Genomic DNA, 27737 nt, shown 5'->3' on the forward strand with positions numbered 1-27737 from the left:
TTAAAGTGTGTGCTTGTCACTCCAAAGATCAGGGTTCGATTCCCGAAATGGATACATTGTGTGACGCCCACTTCTAGTGTCCCACATTTCAGGAATATTGCCAAAGGTCTCGTCAATGAATGGATGAAACGGAACAGCAGATCTCACACATTTGACATTTGGGGTTTCGAACCCGTTCGAATGCTCGAACCGCTCCACTACCCTACCGTCCTGAGAATCGCGACTGTTTTTTGCTGTTTTTTTTCTATTTTGTCAAGTTTGTTTAAACAGAAGACACAAACATGAACGCTTACATTTGTGAGATTTATTTTTTCGTAACTTGCGTCTCTTTTGCTGTTCAGTATGGGAGCGAAGTGAAGTGTTATGCTGTAATGGTCTCACCTCTGTCGTCGAAGCCGTGGGTTATCTCATGGCCGATCACCACACCTATACCTCCGTAGTTCAGGGACCTTAAAGAATGTGTAAACACATGAAAATGAAACCATCAACATTTCCTAGGATGGCGAGTTTCTTAATTAACTCAATATGAAAACAACCAATGTGAATTATTACCGGTGTCTAGAATCATATTCAAATATACACATATAATTTCCATGATGTAGTTATTGTTTGCAATAAACTTCTGATTCAGGAAATCTGGGATTCGAATACGTTGGTGGCGGATCCTGGATTGGCGAGGGGATTCAACTCTGCATAGCAAATTTTGTCGTGGCTCATATCCAATATACAAAATCTCCCAACCAGTGATTTAGAAATCCAGTCCAGAAGTTGATCAATGTGGATGATCATTGGAAATAGCCAGATCCAGATATCGATTATAGACGTTTAACCTCTGAAACAAATCTTCAGCAAGGGACCTTGTGTGTGACATCTCTGTTAACATTTACTAGGGCCTCCCTTCACAAAGCACCAAGGTGATCGTAAGTCACTAAGGTGAGTTAAGGTTAACCTTAGTAAAGGTTGCTTCGTGAAAAGAGCCCCTGAGCCTAGATTTTCGAAGCTCTCGTAAGATAGTCGTAAGTGTCATACATTATCATTAGCTTACGACTATCTTAGTGCTAAGAAAGCTTCGAAAATCTAGGCCCAGGTCGTTTAGATGAGATCGCTCTCTCGCAGTCACTGCCCGTTTCTCTTAAGGTTGCCTGGATCATATAAGTGGTTGTCATTATTATCTTTAGTATTACAAGAAACTGTAATGCATCACTTACTTGTGGTATGTTCTGCTGTAGAATGGTGGTTGCAGGATACCAGCAGGGAACACTGAAACAGAACCGTATATATTAGACTCAATATCCCGCAATCCGTGAAGATGCTTTATGTCAGTTAGAAATCGTCTTGCTGACGTGGTTGACACTAAATCGTGCCCCCATTTGTCTACATCGATGCTCATATCAGTCAAGGGATCTTCTTGAATATTGCTGAGTGCGTTAAACAACCAAGCAAACACTATTACGCTGCCGAAGAACTAAACTCATCCAGGCTGAAGCTATATATTTTACTGGCGCTTCAGCACACTTATGCGATTCACTTACTGATCTGGTTTGTGAGCGAGTTGTAGTAGGCGTTGACCGTTGACGGCGCCGTGGTCCACCTGCAACGATATCGGCAGCGACATTAACCATGGACACGTGTTACGTGCATCACTGTGTCCGAATTTCATCAGTTTATCTTCCGATGTGGCTCATTATCTACAAACTTTACCTTGTAAACGTTCGTCGTAGCTTGGCCATAATGTTGTGGTTGTAAAGAAGCCGTAAAGCAATGAAACTGATCCTTTTTAAAAATGTTATTGAGCCCTTTAAGACAAACCAGCGTAATATGTGTCTGAGTTGTTAGGAGGGTCGATGGGCTAGTCCAGTGGTTATAGTTTTCGCTCGTCACGCCGCATATTCGGGTTCGAACCCCCACATGGATACAATGCGTGAAGCCCATTTCTGGTGTCCCCCGCCGTGATATTGCTGGACTATTGCTAAAAGCTGCGCAAAAAACACACTCACAGTGGGTGGTTACGCATATTGAAAGGAACGGTTGAGAGTGATGTGGTCAAAGAGTTCCCTCGTCACGCCCTTCAAACGGGTTTAATCCCAGTATGGTTTAAGTGTGTAAAGCTCACTTCTGGTGTACCGCGCCTTGATGTTGCTGGAATATTGCTCAAAACCCGAGTAAAACATTAAACAGGGACAAAAGACCCAACCTGTCTAAATTCGAATGACAAGATGAGGTTTGTGCGCCGTTGTACAAATCAGCCTTAAGTTGCCATACCTCCGGTACATTAACATATACAATCTTAGTGATAAAGCCGCTTTGCATAACATCGCCCAGTGTCGCAGCGTATGTGGTACAAGGTGACTGGTCAGGCTCAATTACATACATAATCGATTACATGTCACAGATCTGCAGTTGCGTTGATCGCTGCTCAATCACCACACTGTTTGCAGGAGTCGCGATTATTTACAGACTCCCTCCATCCAACTTGAATATAGTGCGGGGATAACCAGCAAACGGACAGCACCCACAATACCGTATTTCCTCTCCCGAGAGGGCTTTCTAAAAATGTAGGTTACTCATTAGATTTAAAGTCTCAGTTACGACTGGGGCCCTACTGCTTGAAATGACGAGAAAGGCGTTTGGGATTGGTGTGGATGTTCTTATTGGTGAGTGAGTTAATATCACGTCCGGGGACACCAGAAATGGACTTCACTAATAGTACCCGTGTGGGAGAATCGAAACCGGGTTTTCGGCGTGACTACTGAACGCTTTAACCACAGGCTTCTACACCGCGCTAATGAACAAGGAGCACACGAACACTATATACGTACACATTTCTGTCCACCCTTTGTCGTAGTGTCTTCAGATTATTGATCGTTGACCGCTGGATGTTCTGAAGAACGTTCTCGAAGTACTTCAGTGGGTCGTATGTGTTCTGAAACACAAGGGTTACAACTTTCCAGGACTTAAGCAGGAACCGACCATGTCGGAGGGTACCAACCCAGTTTATGGAACACCTGGCCGTAACTAACATTGTTAAAAATGCCTCTTGCAGAGAAATTTTGTTTTTACTACTTGTCTACCTAGAACCACGTTTTCGGTACAATTTAGAAACATGGCGATCTCTGTGTGCATCCTATTGCCTGTGCTGTAAATATGTTATTCTTCGAGTCATAAATCTGAAAGATGTCTTTCTTTCAGTGAAGAAAAATGAAAGTTGAGCAAGTCCTCGATAAAGCTTGGGACCTGTCGGGCTTACATGAAAAAAATGGCTGGCTACGCGCCTGGTTCAATTCCATGAAATGTTCATAAGGCACACATGCCAATTTTTTTATGCTGATGTCTGGTTTTCATTTTGTTTTTGTCCAAAGTGACCAAACAATAAATCATTTAGGTCTACGTTTATGTAAAACTTCGAGTCTAATTTCCTTGTTCTGCGTACCCTTACACAACGCTCGAGTTTCTAAATTTTATGTCAGTACAGGAGGAGATGGGTTAGGCTTATCTGATTATTGGTGCCGACTGGCTGGGGGGATACTGAGTAGGAATGTGTGTGTGTGTGTGTGAGAGAGAGAGAGAGAGAGAGAGAGAAATAATTGTTTGGTATTTTTCATAAAAAAATAGTTTGTGCATGTTCTACTTCTCTGATTGAAATAGTCGTCTGTCTCAGACAAGGCCTGTCTATTTTATCATGCAATGCACTTGGTCCTGTCTAACCTCCGGTTATCATTGCATAACCATCTGTCTCTGAAGCATGAATGCCGCCATCATTGTGTCGGAAGCTGATTACTCAACCTAAGCACGCTCCGGCACAGCGATGACTTAGCATACAATCACCGCCACAGGCTAATTTGCATATCACGTGATCGGAATTTTCTCTTGTTTGTAAACAAATGCGCATATTCATAAATAAGCTGTGACAGGTATAACGCGATTCGGCGAGGTTTTCATATTATTTTACACTGTTACGTTACTGTTACGTATTTATATTTCAAACCGGCTACATCGTTTCTTCTCCATAAAGCTTCGATGACAGCACGTGGAGCCGTACAACCCATGTAAACAAAGGATCGCTGCGCAAATCGAAATAGTGTTACACGTTTTAGGATAATTTCTCAAAGAAACCGAACAATTTTAACAACGATATTTAATTAGATGTGTAGACTCATAAAAATAAAACAGTTAGGAAATGTGCACATTATACTGAATGAACTGTGTAAGATGTGACGAATCGTCACATCTTTCTGGCCTGTGGCAGAGATACTATGCTGGCTCGCCGCATGCAACTCTGGGTTGGAGAGTGCAACTTCAGAGGAAGTCGATGTGTGGTACTTACATTTTCATAGAGCATATTGAGGAGCGTGTTGTTCAGTATATCATTCGGGTAGCCAATCTTGGGATTAATGGCATCTGCCTGAAACAGAAGAAACGCCTCATCACCAGTTTAGTGCTAACTCTTTGAAATGGTTTTAGTATTTTCACTATTTACAGAAAAGCATTTCCTGGGTTTCGAGCGCGCGAACAATGACGTCTGACAGGAAAGGGAAATAACTCTACGTGGACCAAGGAGCACAGGTATTCATCAAGCGCAGATGTGCAAGCGCAGGTAACGCGTTTGTGGGAAGCAAGCGTGGCAAGCAATATGGACGAGTACGCTTGGTTGCTACAGGTAGATTGGCGATTAAGCACGTGCAATACATGCTGACCGTGGCATGAAATCACGCTACTGTTTAACAAGTGTCTCTTAGAGCGATTTAGTTCAGGAAGACACCATCGCAACACGATTCGCACGAGGAAATTGAACTTTTCAATATTTAGACGGCAACCTGTTTCCCTCTTGTTTCAAATGGTATGTTCCCATATATACAAATCGGGGTCATTTGTCAGGTCGTGGCTCATCTAATACTTGTCAAGCCCTACTTTTGTCCATTATAAACAGAATTCGCTCTTGGTGAATTCTATTTATCGTTTTGATATAATTGCTTTCCCCTTTTAAGAATTACTGCATGGAAATTAACAACATAAACGTGTCCAAATCTTGTATATTGCATAGTGATACATATTGTCATACCTTTAAAATACACAAGCCGTAAGGTTAATTCACTGTGACTGAAAGTTCCCCTGATCTTTAAGACAGTACTTGAACAGAGTTTTGCAGAATAGCTTAAATTTTAATAACCAGATGTTAAACGGCAGCTGTTGAGTCGCCATGTTGAGCAAGCCACAGCACTTCGGTGTGACGCGATGACTGTCATGAATGGAGAAAATACGGTATTTCTTTTAAAACAGGAGAAAAGAAGATACATATGCGATGCCCTCTGATTATGCCTTAGGTTTCATCCTTGAAACGACATGAAGTGCAAATTAGACTGTGGAGCTTACCATTGACAGACGCCTATTCGAAACCTTATCTTTGATAGAGGAAATACGGTATTATCCATAAAAAACATGACAGCCGAAAAGGAGATATAGTGATCAATTTGTCCTACTCTGACCTTGTCTCTGGCTACCACCTTGGTATCCTCATCCATCCAGTCGAGTTCGTCCAGTAATGATTTGAAGGAGGCTCGTAGGTTCGCAATCATCTCGTCCGCCTGAAGACAGATTTATTCGATATAATTGTATAAACACTAAAACAAGAAGTTTTAATTCAATCCCTTCCGTTCCGCGGAAAACCTTGGCATAACCTTAAGTCCTCCCACACAACCGATCAAATGAGCTCAGACACTGAGTGTATTATTAACAAATCATGGCATGAGACTGAATTGTTGTAAACACGATACATTCACGTATAAATCAATTTTAAACGGCTTCAAAACGCTTGTTTCATAGGCAGCGGGTATTACTAACGTTCGTTTTGGACGCTTCGTCGAACGTGGCATCTACGAACATTCTGCCCACAGCCCGGCCAACGTTGTTGACAACGTATGCTGCACAGGTGCGGAACCTCGCCCTCGACGTTGACGTTCCGTAGATAACCTATGAAATAGTGAGTGAGTGAGTGAGTGAGCATGGCTACATTTAGCAATATATCAGCAGTATCACCGCAGGGGACATGAGGAATGCGCTTAAGACATTGTGCTCATGTGGGGAATCGAACTCGGATCTTCGGCGTGACGGGCGAACGTTTTAACCGTCGCCCCACCGCCCGCTGAAGTAGTGACTGTTTTAATTTAATGTGGAAGTTAAACCATAATTGTGTTCCAAGTATTCTGTAGCGCTGGAGTTAACCCTTCCAAAACCCTCCCGAAAATGCAGTCCAAGAACCACAATACTTTTCCATCCAGCCAGCCCTTACATAACTGCAGATGCCGTTAATGACGTTAGTCTAGATTTCAGGAATATGTATCGGACATCTCAATGTAACTTTTTTCAGTTAAATGGAGTTCTTTGTTTCCATCAGAAATGTATGTTTTGGGATACATAGGCAGTTTTCACTCAAACTTTGGACCAAAAATTAATGGCAGAACTTTCCTGTAACGAAGTGATGTAATTTAGCATTTAAAAGAATCATTTCAATGGAAAAACGTACCTCGTCGTACTCCTGGAAGAAATCTCGGTATTTCTCGTTCAGATTGTGAGCTCTGTTCATCATAATACGCCATACAATGTAGTTGGCTAGTGTCCTGCAAAAAGGCGTTATAAATGCACAATATGTGATAACCTAAATTAACCAAATGTTAACCATAATCTCAATGCGATGATAATCATTATGCATTTTGTACACACACTGGTGAAAGATGGTAGTAAAAGCTCGGACCCGTGAATATCAGGGTTGGAATTAAACTACAGGTGCAGGTGACTAACGGTATCAGGCTCGCTGACGTAGCTGACACATGTGATCGTATTCCAGTTGCGCAGATCGATGCTCAGGATGCTAATCACTGGATTGTCTTCTCCAGACTCAATTATTTACAGACCGCCAACTCGTTGCTGTAATATTACGAAGCGGGGCGTTAAACAATAAACAAAGTTACATCTCAAATGTAGAAGGGGAAATCAACTGTGACGTATGTTGAACACGTGTAACGTTGGGTCTTCCAGTCCCTGGATATCTATCAATGTTTTCCTTTCACGATCTCACACTCATGAACATTAACACATCGTCGATGCTCTCACCTGTTGGACGTCGTCTCAAGCAGTACCATCAGTTTCTCGAAGTACCTCGGCGACCTGTTGATGACTGGTTCTCCCTCTTCTACCTCAAGCTCCACCTCCGTCATGTTCATCAGCTCTTGGAAATACCGCAACCAGTCGAACTAAAAATGAATTTCAAATTCACGATTTCATACCAGAGAGCCCAGAGATAAAACGATCTTGGTAGGTTTCATATTCAGTAAATGCGTAAACTGCAAATTGTACTGATGCATAAAATGAAATTATGTAACCTAAATGCCCTTTCCACTCTTCTTCAGGTCTTTTGGGCACCCATTAGACAACTTGGTAGCTTTGTAGAGTGTCCATAAACATCAACTATTCAAAGCACGACCTGGTTAGTTAACGCCTTGTTGTGGGCGATTGGTTAGCCTAGTGGTAACAGCGTTCCCGGGTCACGCTGAACACTCGGGTTCGATTCCCAATTCTGGTATTCAACGCAGTGACATTGCTGGAATCTTGCTAAAACGGCGTTATACCATTCTCAGTCAATCAATTGCTCCCTCGCTCACTCACTCATTTGTTTTAAAATTAACAAAACATATTTCATACCTTGGGATAGCTGGTTGCTAGCTGAGAGATGTTGAACATGTTGTAGAGATCCTCGCTGTCACGCCGCTCCTCCGCAGGTACTGAGATCTGCAGTTGAAAGCAACATCATGATAACTTGATAACCGCGCTCTAACGGGATTCGATCCATGAAGATCCGGACTACAATGAGTCATCAGGCTATTCTTGCTTGCTGACTTTGTTTTAGCCCAACAGCGCATATCGATCAGGTCAGTCTCAAACCAGTCCTATCGAAGGCTCGATTAGAAAAAGATCTCCGTATTATAGTTTTGATACTGCTGAGGGCAGCTTTAAACAACTAACTTCGTTTGTTTTGTTGCTAAACGCCATATACAATGTGGAGCAGTATTCAAGCATTATGACGATGAACTGTAGATAATCGAGTATGGACCAAGCAATCCAGATATTTATATCATGAGCATCGACCTCCGCAATTGGGATTCGATGAGAAGCATGAGTCAGCTGCAAGTCAGCGAACGTGAACACCTCATCCCGTTTGTCGTCTCTGACGGCAAGCATGGGTTGTGGAATACCAATTCCAACCAATGTGCTCACAGGTTCTATGACCGTAAAGTTCTTGAAGAGGGATTGTCTTGGTGTGGACGTTAAGCTCGAATGAACCGTAGCATCATGTGAAATCAACGCCCGAAGTTAAAGTATTGTCGGAAAAAGAAATAAACTGGTTTTAGGCTGTTACTCTGTATCCCTAAAATTTACACAACTGCAAATAGGACATGTGGAAATAACTCACTTCGGCCTGACTAGGCATTCAGTGGGATACGTAAGAGGATATCCAGAAAAGCACGTTTACTTAGAAACTTAGAAAAGATAAGTTTAGCTGAAGGAAACAATACATCAAACTATATATTGCAATTAATTCACTCACCCAGGTATGACGACGGGTGATTTAGTTCAGCAAGACACCATCGCAACACGATTCGCACGACTCAACTGGCATGAAATGCACTCGCGGGCATAAGGGGTCATCTCAAAGATATTTTGTACTTTTTCATGGGTTAAATATAACTCATCTATTGATTAACGTCTTATGTATCTTTCTGTCATAAAGTATATGTTGAGATATGTAAAAGAGTGTGATACATGATACCCACGGAAAGGCATCGTGTTAAATGTCACAAAATATATAGGCGACATGACCTCCCGACGGTCAACAGGACTAGATATTATATGTAGATTCTTCTTGACGTGTTCTTCCACAGCTGAATTCCCCAAAGGGATTATCATATATTAACAGATATCTCTGTCCCCCAACCTGACCCCAACCATCGCCTGCTACATCCGTCCTACTGTTGCTTTTGAGACGCCCCCTCCCAAATGGGCATTTGAAAAGTGTCCTTTGTAAAACAATGTCATCGCACAATAACTTGCATAAAGCAATGGTCTGTTCCAAATAAGTCGCTTTGGCTTTGAAAAATAGAAATCCTCACTGCTCATTTCTGCACTTATATTTTCACAATATAGTCCTTTTCTTACGTTACCAGTCTCCCTACCACTGGAACTGTTTTAGCCCGAACTTAGTTTAGCACATATTTCACACGTTTGCATATCAGCTACATAAAATGTAGAGATAAATGTGAAATTGTTTTTTCTATTTCCGACAGTTCATACATATTACGTAAATCCGGTCTAGTGCATAATCTAGTGCATAATTTACGTTCCATAAGTGTAAAATCCGGCATTTGGTGCCGTGTTTGTGGTACTCACGTTGGCCAACATTATCTCGAAGTCCACGATGTCCTTCACGTCGGCGGTGACGTCGTTGGTGTGATTACCTAGTTCTGAGGCAATGTTGATGATGAGTTTCTCATACGCCAACAACATGACGTCATTGCGACCTCGCTGGTAGTACTTCTGTCCCAGCATTCCGAAGTCGGCCTGATCAACCTGTCACGGAAACAAAGAAGTATCGGGTGATAACAATAGCAGCATGATTTACGCCGCATTAACGGTGTTTCATTTACGTTATGTACGGTAGTTCTTGACTTCATGACTGGTTGAACGCTTTCAAGGGCATTTACCATGGATGTCAGGTAAGTTATGTCCGCTTAATATGTGTGCGTATGTGCTTGCGTGCGTGCGTGCGTGTAATCGTGAGTGAGTTTGCGATTGAGTGCGTGCCTGAGAAGAATGTGGTTAGTAATGTTCACCATCTCTCCAGATATCATCAGAGATATAAAACAAGTTCATGATTCTTGAAGCCATGCCTTACGTAAAGAATTCGTCGAGAAGAGTTCTTGAGGTCGGTGCCGACGCTCATGCTGATGATAGGGGCGTTGTTGTACCTCCGTAGGTGGATGAGTAACCCCTCCAGGTCGAATTCGTCTTCCCTCCACGACGAATTTATCATTGGCCAGCCCCCCAGGGTGACAAGGAACTGCACCGCAGGGTCAGCACCTCTTTCCTCCAGCCGCGCTGTGGGCAGAACGTAACATGTAGCTCGTATCGGTGAACACGAGGGCGATAATAATTCATCATGATGATGATGATGATGCTAACTGAGTGAGCTTTGTTTCGTTCAGCTTTGAAGTTAGTTTTCCTCTTTTACCAGGGCGTTTCCTGTCTAAAAGCAATGTGATTGGCAAAATTCAGGACATGAATGATAAATATGCGGACCTCGTTTTTGAAACGTCAAACTTGCATCCCAAGGACACTGTCGTCAAGCTTTCCAGTATTCTTGGTGTCCTCGGTTTGGTTCCTACTGACGCAGAACAGGACCTTCCACCCGTGGCCCAACCCTACTGACAGTAGATGGCTACACTGTCAGCGGGTCGTATCTTCTCCGGAGAGTTACTGGTGGGTTCGACAGGACAGGACTTCCCGTGAGAAGTCCTATTCGTTGTCTGTACTGCGCGTAGAGGGGGCAAGGGCCCTGGCTTAATGTTGAGTCCAATCAGATAAGATCACCTGAATCTGTTTTTGCTGCATTTATTTATTTAAAGCATAATAGCAATGAAGATAAAAGATGGCAACGGCTGTTCGAACCATGGTCATAACCTTTAGGCGTGTCCCAGGAACGTAACTCAACACGACGCGCATTGACCACCCATGACGACGATGAAAACGACGACGATAATGATGGCGATGGTGATGATGAACATGATACTTACTTTCGTTGATACAAGAAGCGTAGAGTGCCTTCACCTTCTTCACTGACTCAATTTCATTCTCCCTCTCGGTCTCAAGCAGATCTGCAACCAACAAGGTGGAGTATTGACAACCAATTACTGCGTTTACTTTAACACTATGGATACCACGGGCATGTTGATCCAGCTATAGGTGCCAGGTTCGGAGTGGAGTGAGTGAGTTTAGTTTTACGCCGCACTCAGCAATATTCCACCTATATGACGGCGGTCTGTAAATAATCGAGTCTGGACCAGACAATCCTGTGACCAACAACATGAGCATCGATCTGCGCAATTGGGAACCGATGATATGTGTCAACCAAGTCAGCGAGCCTGACCCGTTAGTCGCCTCTTACGACAAGCATAGTCGCCTTTTATGGCAAGCATGGGTTGCTGAAGGCCTATTCTACCCCGGGACCTTCGCGGGTCGGTTCGGGGTGGAACCGGCTTCGGTATGACGGTTAATCCCCTGGAGGATGGAGTAGCCCAGTTGTTAAAGCGTTTGATCCCCTGCATTGCCACATTGTATGAAGCCTGTTTCGGGTATGTTCTCCAATGATATTACCGGTATACTTGTAAAAGCGTTATAAAACCATACTTGCTCATTCATTCACTGCCTTAATTTTCGTTTGATTCTGGTAACTTAGTAAGGTGCATCACTGTGTATCCATATATCATCATCCATATCTGTTGAGAATAGATATCTGAAGTGTTTCACAGCCATAAGAAGCGGGCACCTTTTTGACCGGTCGATATCGTTCGCTCAGTTACGGAAAGGAGTGAGGTTTGCTAAATGTGACTTGGCAACTTCGCTACTCTCATAAACACTGGTCTGTCTCACAGTCCCTGAACTACATTATTTCAAACTCTGTACAGCTCTTTCTGTGATACGAAGTCCGAATTGAAGCAAGCTTAGATTTCCTCAGGCGCTGGATCTGAATCTCCCAACTACTGAGGCTCCTTTTCAATTGAAACGGACACGTTTCTGTAAAAATCATGTATTTTCAGTGACAAAGAGTTAGCCTGCTAAAGCACTGTCTACGGCTGCCGCGTGTTTACGACATATCAAAGACGTTTGAATAGGTCAGCAATATTCGAGACACGTACATAACGGCGACTTTTTAATAATGGCGTCTTAATCAGACGAACCAGTTGCAACATCTCAAGCCCTCAGGTACGACGTCACCGATTGGCCAAATCATTTCTTTTGATCACATGACCAGTTTTACAGTCTGCTTGGGCGAGAGGGTAACGAAGAAACCTATGGAAGGTACGACTGTCAGTTCTCAAAATACAGGTTGTGAACTACTATTTGCAAAGGAACTACGACAGTAGGTGCCTGGTTGAAAGCTTAAATTATTAGGCTGTCCCGTATGATCCTAAATACACGATAGTCGAGACCCCGACATTTCAACTTGGTCGTCTGAGACTTTGTGTTTTCGAATTACACTTAAGCACGGTTTTTTTCTTATAACGGCGGGTGTTGGGGAGGCCTTGTGTTGAAACCATTCGCTTGTCACGCCGAATACCCAGGTTCGATTCCCCACATGGTACAACATGTGATGCTCATTTCTGGTGTCCGGCGAAGTGATATTGAAGGAATATTTCCGAAAACAGCATGAAACCGTACTCAGTCGCACACTTTGTCTATTCACTGTACAGCAAAGCCTGTTTAACATGAAAACATTTCACAGTGCTGTAAACATCACTCATGTCACGACAAACCATCATTTCCCTCGGAATTTTCCCTAATATTTTTTATGTTCCGAAAACCTCAAAATCCATGTTTAATACGACGGGATCGATTATATCCTGGTGATCCTGATCAGTATGGTCAAACATCCTCCTCGGTCCAGATAGGAACATACAGTGAGACATTGTGTCGAGGCTGAAGCGACCCAAACAAATACTTCTGTTAAAAGAGGTTCGTCACTACCGAAATATACTACTCAAAAAAGTAGGGGATATTGGATTTACAAGATTGATAGAACACAGATGATGAAACCAAGGAGGAAATAGACGATGAAGCGAATTTAAGGGAAATTTATTCCATTCCTTTGGAAATGTTTCATCTGTATGAATATATATTACCTTTTCCCATATGCAATGGCATTGGCTAGCGGTATGCTCGCAGAATGGAATATCCCCTACTCTTTAATGCTATAGTATGAGTAGGTTATGGATACAAAGGGGCAACTTCGAGACAACCGTAAGTTCGACAAAACAGTGTTTGACTGTCAGTTTCATTTCCTACAGGGACACAATGGGTAAGTCACTATCTGGTGTTCTCCGCCCGGACATGTATTAGTAAAGGCCTCAAAAAATAACATCCATTCATTCGTCTATTGGAGAAACGGGTTGTACTGTTTAAAGAAGCGATCGTAATAATGCAACTGAGGTAGTTCTGTATGGAAATGAGCCAGTTGTATGGAAGTGAGCCGTTTTTGAAGCGGAGCTGAGGCCTTCGAGACAGCACGAGGTTTCAACGTGTTTTCATACTTTTCAGTGTGACCAAGACTTCATCCTGGAGAACGCCAAACATGTCGAGCGATGACCTGTCTTCCGGGATGACGTTCTTCTTCATCCAAGACCCACAGGCGAAGTCGTAGAAATTGTCACACGGGTTCACTGATGCGTCCATCACCGAGCTCAGGCGGGAAGCTGAAACATGCGTTTGGGCATGAGACCCTTATATCAAGCCTTTGTCAGCTTTGTTAGCTGAGACATAAAGGTGAGTACATTCTTAAAGTTCATGCCTTAAAAAAGCTGAGTTCACTTGGAGATTTATTTTCCTTTAATATACTCAGTTCCAAAAGAAACGCAAATTGTTTCACTGTTCTCATATCTGTTGACATAACAAATTATATTTACATATAAACGGTCACACTTTCGTCGCTGTCATTGTTACATTATGGTAAACAAATAAGGAAAATCAACAGAAACAAATACATAAATTGTATATTTTAATAATTTAGATTATGTTAAGTAAACAAATAACGGAAATTACGTAACTAAAACTATATAATTATAATAGATAAAATAAGATAAGGACAGCGATAACGTACTCAATAAATACACTCTGGTTAACTAAATGACTGCAAAGGAAACTCTTCCCACATATGAACAATCAAACGAATAAATGCTAGTAATGGATAACTGGTATACTGTATAACGGAGGAATGATATCGATCAATAACAAATCTTGAGGATGATTTTGTAAGGATTCTCCAAGGGCAACGTGTTGACAATGTAAATATAGAATTATTGGTTGACCTTATGTTAAGGACCACAATACACCAGAATAAGGGAGTATACTTCGATCATCTTTTCGAGACCCGTGAAGGTCTACCCGGGGTAGAATAGGCCTTCAGCAAACCATGCTTGCTATAAAAGGCGACTCAGCTTGTCCTAAGAGGCGACTAACGGGATCGGGTGGTCAGGCTCGCTGACTTGGTTGACACATGTCATCGGTTCCCAATTGCGCAGATCGATGCTCATGTTGTTGATCACTGGATTGTCTGGTCCAGACTCGATTATTTATAGACCGCCGCCATATAGCTGGAATATTGCTGTGTGCGGCGTAAAACTAAACTCACTCACTCACTCATCTTTTCGACTTGGGGAAAGGCTTGATTTGTAGTTTGAGTCCAGCAGGTTGTTGATGCTGATACAAATTATGCAACCCAAGACGTTATTTCAATCATAAAGTGTTGGTGAAAGTTGGGTAGAATCCGTGTCAAACATTTGAAAAACAATATGCAAGATTTCTCTACCTTTCGACATATCGATAAAGCCAGAACGAAACTGTGCTTAAAGAGATAAGCAGTCATGAGACCGCCTTGGCTACATGGCTTATGGCTGGACTGAGACAAAAAGTTTCTCTTACCGGCCATTACGCATTCCTCTGTTGTGCACACATCTGTAATAACAAGACGATAGTTTCAGTGACACAACACACTCAGTCACAATGTTCACGCATATGCAGGGATGGTTAATTTGTTCAATAACACAATTATCAAATACTAACACATCTGCAATGAAAAGTTAACATCGGCAATAACAACAGAGTCAGAATCTTGGCGCATTTGCAATGTTATGTTCAATAATACAACAGTGGTAATGTTCATGTTAATTCAGTCATCCTGGACAGATTCTGTCCTAATCCAGCACAAAGTGCAACAGAAATGGTTGAATTGCATTCATAAGTAATTGTGTTCAATAACACAATCGCAATTTTCACACGTCTGCAATGATGGATTAACATGTTCAATGACAACAAAATCATAACGTTCACACATTTGCGATTCAATGTTAATGTGATCAGTAACATACCAGTCAAAATGTTGATTGCACTGAAGTGATAGGTTATATGGTAAATCATCCCCGAATAAGCATGCACCTGTCCATAATATGTGTCACCATAGCTTCGATTCGGATGTGACGTCACAATTTCCTTAGAAATGGTCTCGCGCAGGATAGTGATCTGATTGGAGGGTTATATTAACAGAGCTCAAAACGAAGTAATAGAGGTGGGTCAAAGGGATGTATCATAATAAATACATACTACATGTACATGTACATACTCAGTCATGTTTCATACCTGACGCTTGTTAAATTGAATATGACAATGAAAGTAATATTTGCAATTTGTGTCAAGCCGCTGACCTTCAGGTAGCAATACAGACGATGAAAAGTGGAAAGGCATCATTTTACTGTTAAAATAAATGACCCTACCACGCGAACTACACTTTGATAAAACTGTTTATGCAGCACAATATGTCAAATTAAAGGCGGCCATGGCTGAACCATAACGTCTATTTGAGGACGGAAGAACCTGTCGGAACATGCTAACCGGAAGTAGTCGCCATTGATCAAGGAGAGCTTGTAAGGTTTGGCTTGATTTACCTGCTCATGCACTCGTCTACCCGAATGTGTTCGATAGAGTCCGGGAAACGGGAGGACGAGTTAATGACATCATTTCCGACTTTAGTTCGTGTTAAACTGTCGGTCCAGTATCATTTAGCTGCACGTGTGGCGGAGGGACCGTAACATTCCTCTCGGCGGCAATCAGTTGAGGGCAGAATGATTCCCAGACTATTTCGCCACCCGCTTGGAGTTGGACACCGTGAAAACAATTCCGGGTGTGGCGTTCCCGCTGCTACGACACAGGCAAAGCGCGGTGTGAAGAGCGAATAACTTAATTTTACGCCGCACTCAGCAATAGTCAAGCTATATGGTGGCGGTGTGTAAATAATCGAGTCGGGGCCAGACAATACAGTGATCAATAGTAGTAGTAGTAGTAGTAGTAGTAGTAGTAGTAGTAGTAGTAGTAGCAGCAGCAGCAGGAATATTCCAGCAATAAGGTGTCGGTCTGTAAATAATCTAATCTCGTTACGGCAGTCCAGTGATCAACAGCAAGAGCATCAATGTACAAAATGGGATACAATGACATTGTCAACCAAGTCAACAAGTCTGATAACCCATTCCCATTAGTCGCCTACAAGCATCCATGGATTACTGAAGATCAGTTCTAACCGAGATCTTCACGAGTCGCAGTGTCAAGAAGCGTGACTCATCAATGAAGGCAATACTGCCCCATGGTTTCTGGATAAATCTGGCACGACTGCAAACCCTTACGTCAGGACAGGTGCTGTGTATGGTTGTCAGAAGCTCTGTCCGCTCGGGGAAGGTGTTGTTACAAATCTGTTACAGAGCCGACGTATGCCTGTAATTGTCCGCTCATATGGCGCTGATATCCAGTCACATTGCCTGCCCACTGCTCTACGTACATTACTATCCACGATCATAGGACACTATCGTACTTTCCGATACTTTGTCATCTCCTTAGTAATCAGGGGCGGTGGGGTAACCTAATGGTTAAAGCGTTCGCTCGTCACGCCGAAGGCCGGGGTTCGATTCCCCACATGGGTACAGTGTGAATAAACTTGCAATTGTGATTTTCCAATTTAACAATCGTTTGCTTACATTCCTGTGCTCTTGTGATCGCTTAGTTGACCATGTGACTGTCTGCACGTGATTGGTACGTTTCGCGCTTTTTTCACGGTTTATGGCCAATTTTGTTTTCACATCGGAGCACAAAGACCTCGGGTCAACATGTCATTGCTGTGCGTCGTACGACAAGAATGATCCTATCACTCTTTTAACCCACAATGTGAGTGTCATGTTTCAAATTTTATTGTACATATATAATGCCCAGGACAATCGACAATCACCAATATTCAGCCAGGATAAACGCGTGTATTTAAGTATATTTTGGTGTCTTGTTTCAGGAATGAAATAACACGGAGTTAAAACGTCTTTTTAAAAATGATATTTTGCTTCAAGGCATAGTCAGAATCTACAAAACAGTGAAGGAAGGTTATAATTCAATAAAATATAAAGCCGACGGGCAAATTGGAATGATTTGCGAACATATTGTATTTTGAGGAGGTAAATTAACCTTTCCTGCCGCAAGATCATATTTTATACACTGGGGTATATTTGCCATAAATAGTAATACAATGTTTAAGAGAGTAATAATTTTGAAAAGAAAACATGCTTTGCAACCACAGCTAAAAGTGTGTTTTTTTTCATAATATAAGATAATATATCATTATTATGTTGATAAACCGTCATAGATGAATTACCGTTACACTGTATAAACTCATCTGCACCAGGGAAAGCCTGTCGTTGTAAGTCCGAGATAAACACCAAACTATATTTATCACCCTGTCTGACACGTCACACACCGATTCAAGAGCCAATAACTCATAATATAGCGGATTTATAACCGCATTGTATGTTAAAATATGGTATACCGCGTACCAGTAGGTAAACGATAGCGAATAAGCTTTTCATACACACTGACTGTAAGACTGGTAATAAATAAAACTAATAGAAGAAAAATACTGCAAAAGTGATCGAAAGTAAAACGAACAGGAAAAATGCAATACTGGTAACGTAAAGCAAATAAAAGAAGAATATTGCAAGATCAATAAACAGTAACACAATACAGCAAGACTGATAAAAGGTAAAACAATTAGTGAAAGAATACACTATCGGTAAAGAGTAAAACCAACAGTAGTATAATACCACCATGCACTTAAACAGCAAAACCAATAGGATGATAAAATTGATACCGAGTAGATCAAACAAAAGAAATAAGCCGACCTTCATCACAAAGTGTCAAGTCGTCCTTGAAGCCTGAGCAACATGTAGCTCCTTTATATTACTCGTTTGGAATTAGAAAATGTAATATTTTACAAAGTTGACACGTGTCTAGTGACTAAATTATTATCTGCATCGTGTCAACATGAAAGGTTTTGCTTCTTGTTACTGTGGTAATGCTTGTGAAAATGAACATCACTTCTATTAACTGTACAACATTCAAACTGAGATACTAATGTTAAATCTAATAAGTTTGTTAAACGTAAAACGAGAAATTGTAAAACGTAACTCTCCAATCACATTGTCATTAATGTTATTTGGAACTCCTGGTATGACTACTCAATAGAAAGAACATAGTTTCAAATGTATGCAAACATTTATTCATCAATCAAAACGTTCTGAGCGATCACATACGTTGTGTCCCTTACTCTCTCTTTAACTTTCCTATCCCGTCTTTCTTTCCTTTTCTAAGATGTATTTAAATTGAAAATATATGAATGTAAATAATAGTGACCGGGTATTTTAAGTTGGATAACCTGTCCCAAATCCCTTCACATATGTGAATAAAATATGTTCAAATCAACAAAGAGAAGAAACTCCTGGAAGATTTCGAGTGCAACACGTAGATCATTTACAGGCTCTAAGGACCTAGTGAGTGTCTCTTGTGTGAAAGGATAATTAGAGCCCCGAGCGACTTGTACGTCAAATTCCCATGTATACTCCACACTAACGTCTGCCTTGGTGTTAAGTAGGGAGTTCCTACGTTCTAAACATCGGAAAAGTTATGAGAGTACATCAAAGAATAAACATCATTCACTGTTAACGATAGTCGTTGTTTTCAACAAGACATTACGAATATCCTCTATTTATCATATATTTGGCTGATAAATTGCTTTATTATCACAAATCAGCTCTCGCGGGAATCACCGTTTGTATAAGATCAATCCGTGGCCCCGGGGGACATACACCGTCTGTAATCACCCACCAGTCGGTCTGCATTGGAATTTGTCTTCACGGAGCAACCCGTGTTTGTCCTTAGAGGAGACCAGTGCAGGAAGGTAGTCAGTACATGGTCGGACTTTGTGGTCAGGCTACCCGCGGGGGTTGACGCTTGTCGCCTTTCCCCAGACGTGAATATCGCGAATGCAGCATTGCATTTTAATTCCCAGATCCAGACTCAATGTTTGAAACTTTTCAGAACACGGTCAAACGATTGATTGATTGATTGATTGATTGATTGGGTGGTTGGTTGGTTGGTTGGTTGGTATTACAGCGGTACACTATGGGATCTGGACCACAGGAACCCCATCCGTCCATATAGCTGTCGGGGCGGTGGGTTAGTTTGTGGCTAAAGCGTTCGCTCGTCACGCAGATGACCCGAGTTCCATTCCCCTCATGGAGTTTACAGTATATATGCCAACACTACCATACAGAGGAATAAATGTTCGTTCACTTACTCTGAAGTTCTTCCGTCTTCTCGTAATATACGACGAAGGCGACGAGGAAGGCTATGGCGGCCAGAAGCAAGATGGCGGAAACGATCATCAAACATTTCTCTAAAGTCGAGCGCTTGCTCTTTGTGAATCTGAAACATAAAAGAAACATTTCTTGTGATAGAAGGAAACAATGTCAACAAATGTTTTACTGTGCCGACATTTTTGCTGTCTCACGAAATCTTGAGAAACGGAAACGTGGCGTCGGTCAGCCATGTTCACAGAGGTGAATCAGTGTTTGTTGTTTAACACCGCACTCAGTAATTTGCCAAATTTTATAGGCGGTCTGCAAATGATCGAGTTTCACCAGAAAATCCGGTGATTGATCTCATGAGCATCGACATACACAATTTTGGTACGAGGACATGCATCAACGAAGTCAGCGAGTCTGACCTTCCGGTCGCGTTACTTGCTGACTAGACCCAAACTTTGATATTTATTCACTTACCAGGAATGCAAATGCGGAAGTAAATGCCGATTGGCATCATTAAATGATGTGATGATCAAGGGAGCATGACCAACTGGTGCTTGAAGACATAACCTAATCCGAATCCAAGCTATATGGATAAAGGGTATTAAATTTGGAAATTTTCTGATCAACTGGGCTGAAACTTCCTCGATTTTTTGTCAGAAGCTTGGAGAAATTTCGTCGTTGAAAGAAATTGTGCTCCATTTTTCTAATCAGGCATGTTTCATGTGATTCCCCCGTCTTAACAATATGTTTCAGTCGAGGGCACTTTCGGTAAAATACCAGAAGGTCGTTGGTGTTGACCAGGGGCCCCTTTCACAAAATTTTCGTAAGCCTAAGGTCTCGTAACTTTTCTTGTAGCATTCCTACTTCCTATTTTACAGTACAGGGCCCCGTTTCACAAAACTCTCGTAGCCTAAGATCTCGTAAGTTTTCTCGTAGCCATTGTACCTCCTATACTGTAATATAGGAGCTACGGATGCTACGAGTAACGTTACGAGATCTTAGGCTTACGAGAGTTTTGTGAAACGGGGCCCAGGAGGTACGATGCTACGAGAAAAGTTACGAGACCTTAGGCTTACGAGAGCTTTGTGAAAGGGGCCCTGGGACGTTATGGTTTCTATTGGACAGATATCAGTCACACTGACAGCGAGAATATAATACCCTTCATGCATGTAAATGTAAGCATGATAACATGCTTCATGTGAGTAAAAGAGGATGGAAGTAGTCAGTTTGTTTGAAGCCCCATCCTAAATGTGCAAATTCAGTCATGTTTAACAGATGATTTCGCAACGAGGACGAGTAACTTGTAAATAATGATGGACCCTTTAACAGCTGCACGTCTTTGGTTGGTGTTCTGCTGGCAAGTTTTTCATATGTATACCAAATATATCAGCATTGGAAAAAATTCAGTTCAAGAAAGTGTGTTAGAAGGACATGCTCACGGGGAGGTCTTTTGTCGCCCCTACAATAATTTGCTTGTTTATTGGTTAACACTGACTTTTCCAGCACTCTGGCAAGGCCTAGATTTTCGAGACTCCCATAGCGCTAAGATAGTCACAAGTGCCATACATTAATATCAGCTTACGACTATCGTAAGAGAGCTTCGAAAATCCCGGTCCATGTCTGTTCAAAGTTGAGTCTAGACCAAACAATCCAGTGATCAACATAGCGAGAGAGAGAGGGGCGGGGTACTTTGCAAGACAATTTATAATATGAGTATTCTTTGATGCAGCCAATTGAGCCTATTTCACTTCAGATGGATATGTGTGATAATATTGAGGGAGGGTATCATTTCTTAACTTCCCACAGAAAGGACATTCCAGACAAAAGTGACATTACGAATTGTACGCCCCGTCGCCTCAAGCGCAGCAATTCGCTTTGCCGAGTTGCGTCCCTAGAGTATGTCAGAATCTATGGTCGTGGGCTCGAATCCCAGTTGAGATTGTTTCTTGTTCCGTCAGCGCAGTAACTGTGTTCGCGGGATTCCCTACAGACTTGCACAACTTTATACTCTCCTCCCACGTGATGTGATTTAATTGGAAATTCTGATCAAAGCTCACTCACTTGACAAAATGCTTTTATGACAAAAAATGTCTTCAGTGGCCCAAATTTGTCTAAACGTCAGACTGAAGCCCAGAATTAGAACATAATTTAAATTTCGGAGTTAATTTAGGGTTATTTTACTTTGCACCGTCACATCATAACAGTGCCTGTGTTGCAATGTTAGTCTGTCTCACAGTCCCTGAACCACATTATTTTGCCTAGTGCCAAGCCTTCTCTGCAGTGCTGAAGCTTTAAATGAAGCAAGTCTGATTCCCTTAGGTTCTGAATCTCCCTTGGGCTCCTTTTCAGTTAAAATGGGTTTGTTTGTTACTATCCACATTATATATTCAGAGTCTATGACAATATGTCAGCTGTGAACTGCACTGGCGGGAACCTACCGGTATCAACATTTCCCCATAGCGGTTGTTTATTAGTGAGAACACGTGAATAAACATCAAACGTTCCAGCGAATGATCAATGCGATATATACCAGGGATACTCTACATCGGCTCCCTGTATATACCAATCTAATTATCAGACCTTACAGGGACATAGGGGCGATGGGGCCTCATGGTTAAGACGTTCGCTCCTCAGGCCGAAGACCAGGATGCCGTTGTACTAAATATCCTTAGCGCTAGGACTACCATAAGTCTATGTTAAGGTATGGGAGTTACGGTCACCTTAGCGCTCGGCTAGCTTTGTACAACTGCACCCAAGGTTCGAATTCCCCACAAAGGTACAATGTGTGAGGCCCATTTCTGAAGTCCCTGTCATGATATTGCTGGAATATTGCTAAAAGGGGGGTAAAACTGAAAGTGCTAAAGGGATATTGAACCGACTGGTCAACAATCAGAGAAAAGACTGTAAGCGCGGACTCCAAGGCCAAAAAGTATTCATCGAACTTGAAAATTACGAATTGTCACCAGACGTTTCTGGACTGAAACCAGTCACCGAAACACCACAAACTGACAACACAGTTATGACATACATTCCCATCGGATAACATTTTCCTCTTTGTTCTATTTCTTCGTGTCGTCACGCCGAAGACCCGGGTTCCATTCCCAGCATTGTTACAGAGTGTGTAGACCATTCCTCCTGTCGCTATTGATGAGGAATATTGGTAAAAGCGGCGTGAATATAATTCGCTCACTCACTATTGTTGAGGAATATTGGCAAAACCGGCGTGAATATAATTCGCTCACTCACTATTGTTGAGGAATATTGGTAAAAGCGGCGTGAATCAAATTCACTCACTATTGTTGAGGAATATTGGTAAAAGCGGCGTAAATAAAATTAGCTCACTCACTATTGTTGAGGAATATTGGCAAAACCGGCGTGAATATATTTCGCTAACTCACTATTGTTGAGGAATATTGGCAAAACCGGCGTGAATATAATTCGCTAACTCACTATTGTTGAGGAATATTGGTAAAAGCGGTGTGAATATAATTCGCTCACTCACTATTGTTGAGGAATATTGGCAAAACCGGCGTGAATATAATTCGCTCACTCACTATTGTTGAGGAATATTGCTAAAAGCGGCGTGAATATAATTCGCTCATTCACTATTGTTGAAGAATATTGGTAAAAGCGGCGTAAATGAAATTAGCTCACTCACTATTGTTGAGGAATATTGGTAAAAGCGGCGTGAATATATTTCCCTCACTCACTATTGTTGAGGAATATTGCTAAAAGCGACGTGAATCAAATTCACCCACTCACTATTGTTGCCACCATCAAACATGGGGCAATACTTTCCTTTTCACGGCTGTCTGTTACAAATACACGCTCAAATTCCACCACAGAGTTGTATGTTCTGAAACTAGAATGGATTTTTCGTGACACACAAATGTTTAAGATGACAAATAAATTCTTATTTTTTACAAGGAACTGCTTCACCATATTCTGAATACTGAATGACACACATTTTACTTGTGGGAAAACCGACACACTTTATGTTTCCCAAAGAAATATTTTATATCAAATACCAGACTCCTAATGTTTTTTCTTAATCACAGAAGATATAGTTTTAAAATCCTTAAAACGTTTCCCTGACTGAACATTGTTGAGTTCTTAAGCCCTAACGAAGCTTGCTCGCATTCACGTTTCACCTCTCCTGACTTCGCGTTTTTATTTTTGGCATTTTGCCGTAAACATTTTCACGTACCGGTGTATGCTTACTTGTATTCTTAATGACATACTTGCTTAAAGGTGGTCTCCAAGGTTCCTTTGTGTGTTTCTAACCGACATATCTCAAGACCACAATCACGCAGCAAAAGTGTGGCGACAGACATAAAACCAACAACCTTACTTGCAGAGTTACATACAGAGTTGTTCGTCTTTAATTTTGTCCTGGGAGAAAATAGAACTTTTCTTATTTTCAACGAAGAGTTATTTGTTACTTGCAGAGTTGATCGGGAAAACCGGTCGCGTAATGTTAAATGTTAAAACAAGCCGAAAATCAAATTCCAGGCCGACGTCTGCAGCAGAGGGAGTTGGACTTGTCTGATTGTTTTTTTAACGTCGCTCTCCACAATTTTCCAGCTCTCTGACGGAGGTCTATAGATAATTAAATCTAGATCAGACAACCAGGTGATCAGCCAGCGGTGTCATTAAGCAGTCTCACAGGCCCAGAGCTTCGTAAGTTTCCCTCCAATCTGTCACTGGACAGCGAAAATTGGTCAGCTGCTGTCCTCGAAGCTGACGATCACATCCAGTAGCTCGGGATTAACTTAGTCTTGTTATTATACCATTTCAGTTAATGCCAAATCTATCTCTAAATGTGTGAGCGAGTTAAGTTTTTCGCCGCTTTTAGCAAATTTCCTTCAGGTCCCGAATCTCCCATCTGACTAGGGCTCATTTCAGTTTAGATTGAGTTGTTTGTTTCCATGATGTGTATATACTTTCAGAGAATTAGCGTATGTAGACGATGTCGTGAAGTTCAGTAAGAATCATTGTTAATGAAGTCATCATCATCATCATCATCATCATCATCATCGCCACCATCATCATCATCACCATCATCATCATTATCATCATCATCACCATCACCACCATGAAGAAGAGCAGATGAAGAATCTGGCTGCAGTAAACACACGCCCTCTGGTGACACAGCTGCTCTCATTGTTGTTGTTGGCATTGATGATGCCGTATCCGGATGAGACGACAGGCGGTCCATCAGCGTCATCGCAGGAACAGTTTAACCTATATCGTCCAGACTGTGCTCAGTGTTGTGTGAGAACAGCTGAAAAAAGTCTTGAGTACGGTTACAGAAGGGTGAGAAGTTTTATTCGAATCAACCGTGCGCGTTTGAGATGGATTGGCGACCAGAAAACAAAAGACCGGTGATAGATCACTCTGTTTCGCCAGCAAGTTCACAATTTAAATGTGGATTCAAACGGTAAAACTACTTGTAAACAACTTGTTGCAGGGAACACCGTATCGGGTGAGCCAGCAGGTCGGAGCAATCTTTGAAGTATGCAATTTGTTCGACGTGGTCTGTTTTCGTGGGAAAGGTGTGCCTGTGCAGCCAATGAAAAGGCGGATAAAAGTCATGTGATATCCACATGTTGATTTCTGAAGAAAATATCATGGCGACTCCATATAGCAGCTTCTAAATGTCGATATCCAAAGTGTCGACATTTACAGAGTCTCATAAAAAGTGGGAAAGAAATAAAACCCTGCAAGAAATTGTAAGCCTTGACGCTCTACGACTTCCAATTTCGATTCCTTTACATCACAAACAACATTCTGTCCACTAAAAGTGATACAAATGATTGTCAGTTAACGCCGAATTATTGGATCTTTGCGTCTTTAATTATTCGACTATGAAGAAGAGACTATGGTGATTGACATTCTGAGCATCCATGACCGTAACTATGATACGAGGAGATGTGTCAAGAAAGTCGGTGAGGTTCATCACCCTATCCAGTCTGTCTCATTTTTCAACAAAGACGGGTTGAAAACTATGTAAGAATCTACAAAGAAACGTCGTTCAATGCAATTAACAAGAAGTTGTAATCTATAAAGCTGTATGTTTCATTTTTGACTCACCAACTCCTAGAATGCGCATTAAACAATTGGGTTGATGAAGACCATTTCTAACAAGGATTGCCACGGTTTGGATGTACATGTACTTAAAAGACATGAGTTATACTAACTGGACACGAATGTAAAGAATGTGAAACTATTTTAAACAAATTTGTAACCTTCACCTATCCCTAACCATTCAAATTAAACAGTCGTTCCTCGAGCGAGACAAAACGGTGTCGAATTGTTGTAGTCGACGTTTCAGAGAAAAACCTGGTACGTCAACGTATGGGATCGCTGAGTCTGACATCTCAACTGTGCAATGAGTGACATGACAGCTGTCTATCTTCATTCGTGAATATTCATGTTTCAGCCCTTTGATATACAGATATTAACACTATATACAAACATGAGTGTTTGCACTGATCATGTGACAAATCTTGATTTATGGTGATTTTTGTTTTACGTCGTGTGTACGATATTCCAGCAACGGCGGGGAACACCAGCACTAGGCTCCACACACTATATCCTACACTAACACTTAGTATCTGATTATATTTGAATTTTGAAGAGTCCCGATAAGATGGGGGATTTAGAACCTGTGGAAATCTGGACATGCATCATTTAGGGCTTCATCATTGCAAGCAGGACTAGGGAGCGAATGTGACACTGTGAGATAGACTAATTGTACTCATGTAAGGAATCGGACTCCGGTGAAGCCTTCGAACCCCTTTACCACAAGCTATAGGTTAGAAACCTTGCTTTATTCCTAAACCACCACGAGCATCGATCTAGGCAGATGGGACATCGTGACATGGATCAGCATGCTTCTGAACTTCCGATGGGATGCTGAAGGCAAACGGTATGGTCCGCGATGAACGACATTCATACCCGAATCATCATCACAGGCCACTATCGGAAACAGTATCGCGGTACACTATCGTACGCGTATTGCGGCATACAACAGTATTGTCGTAGAGCTAGGCGTGTTGCAATAACCTGGCATGCATTAATCAGCACGAACTACAGGTTTGATTGCACTGATGACAACGTCAGTGATACGACTACTTAAATTACTGAAAGAAACACATTTACTTCCTTATGCGAACATTTGAAATGAATCAACCCAGTGAGCGAGTGAGTTTACTTTTACGTCGCTTTTAGCAATTTTCCAGCAATAGTTGACACTAGAAATAGGCTTCACACATTGTATGTGATGTATCGGACCTGGGTCTTCGGAGTGACAAGTCAAGGCTTTAACTACTAAACTACCTCGCATGTAACGAGCTGACAGACATACCGATTTTTCCCCCATTTACGATATATTTTAACCAGACTGCGTATAAGGAACTACTGTTATCACGAACTAAAAACTAGTTTCTTTGAGATCGTTATGACTGACACACACAATTTATCTGTATGGAAATCGAAACCGGGCCTTCATTACAAAACGCGAACGCGCTAACCTTATTATCTGAAGGCCAGATTGGGCGTCTTGGTAATCCAGTGTTTAAATCGTTACCTTATCACGCCGAAGAACTGGGTTGGATTCCCCATTTGGGCACAATGTGTGAAGTCCATTTGTAGCAACCCCCGTCGTGATATTGCGGGAACATTGCTGAAAGCGGTGTAAAACTAAAATCACTCACTCACTCACTCTGAAGACCTTATATGCAATAATATATGTACATTTATGACTATATAATTACCCATCACTGTGAGAAACAAGGCGCAATGTCTCCATAGCGTTCACTCCTCTAGCTTCGTATGTTATGTTATCTGACCGTAACTGTTATATACTGCATCTCGACACTGCGAATTTCGGACATTCTTGCATTCTGCTTGCGTATGTTTAGAATAGTTTCAGTGGGTAATATAACAGCACAATCCTGAAATTTGTGTATAGCTACAACAATAAACACATGCTACATAAACAGATGTGCATTCAACCAGTCTTTGCACTTTGCACTAATGGGACGGTAGGGTAGCCCAGTGGTTAAAACGTAGGCACGTCACGCCGAAGACCGGGTTCGATTCCTCACACGGAAACAATGTGTGAAGTCCAGGTGTACCTCGTCGTGATATTGGTGGAATATTGCTGAAAGGAGTGTAAAACTAAACCCACTCGTGCACTCTGTGCACTAATGGTCTAGAAATCTGATGGAAAGACTGAAGACT

General features: G+C 41.8%; 1 protein-coding gene across 2 annotated transcripts in view; it reads right to left on the reverse strand.

The window, feature by feature from the left end:
• LOC137268252 (neprilysin-like) overlaps positions 1-27737 on the reverse strand; it is a 71416-nt gene that overhangs the window by 7190 nt on the left and 36489 nt on the right. Inside the window, exons 2-17 of one of the 2 annotated variants that reach the window (XM_067802790.1) lie at positions 19481-19608; positions 14743-14775; positions 13356-13517; positions 10842-10922; positions 9944-10146; positions 9439-9618; positions 7696-7782; positions 7108-7247; positions 6521-6614; positions 5839-5967; positions 5484-5582; positions 4325-4402; positions 2820-2923; positions 1533-1591; positions 1209-1260; positions 382-449 (exon numbers count right to left, since the gene is read on the reverse strand). In XM_067802790.1, coding sequence (XP_067658891.1) covers positions 382-449; positions 1209-1260; positions 1533-1591; positions 2820-2923; positions 4325-4402; positions 5484-5582; positions 5839-5967; positions 6521-6614; positions 7108-7247; positions 7696-7782; positions 9439-9618; positions 9944-10146; positions 10842-10922; positions 13356-13517; positions 14743-14775; positions 19481-19608 — 1697 coding nt within the window. Of the gene's footprint in view, positions 1-226; positions 450-1208; positions 1261-1532; positions 1592-2819; positions 2924-4324; positions 4403-5483; positions 5583-5838; positions 5968-6520; positions 6615-7107; positions 7248-7695; positions 7783-9438; positions 9619-9943; positions 10147-10841; positions 10923-13355; positions 13518-14742; positions 14776-19480; positions 19609-27737 lie in introns of those variants that run through there. The other variant, XM_067802791.1, reaches the window with a different exon arrangement.

The sequence above is a fragment of the Haliotis asinina genome, chromosome 16, assembly GCF_037392515.1.
Source record: "Haliotis asinina isolate JCU_RB_2024 chromosome 16, JCU_Hal_asi_v2, whole genome shotgun sequence".
NCBI classification, from domain to species: domain Eukaryota; kingdom Metazoa; phylum Mollusca; class Gastropoda; order Lepetellida; family Haliotidae; genus Haliotis; species Haliotis asinina.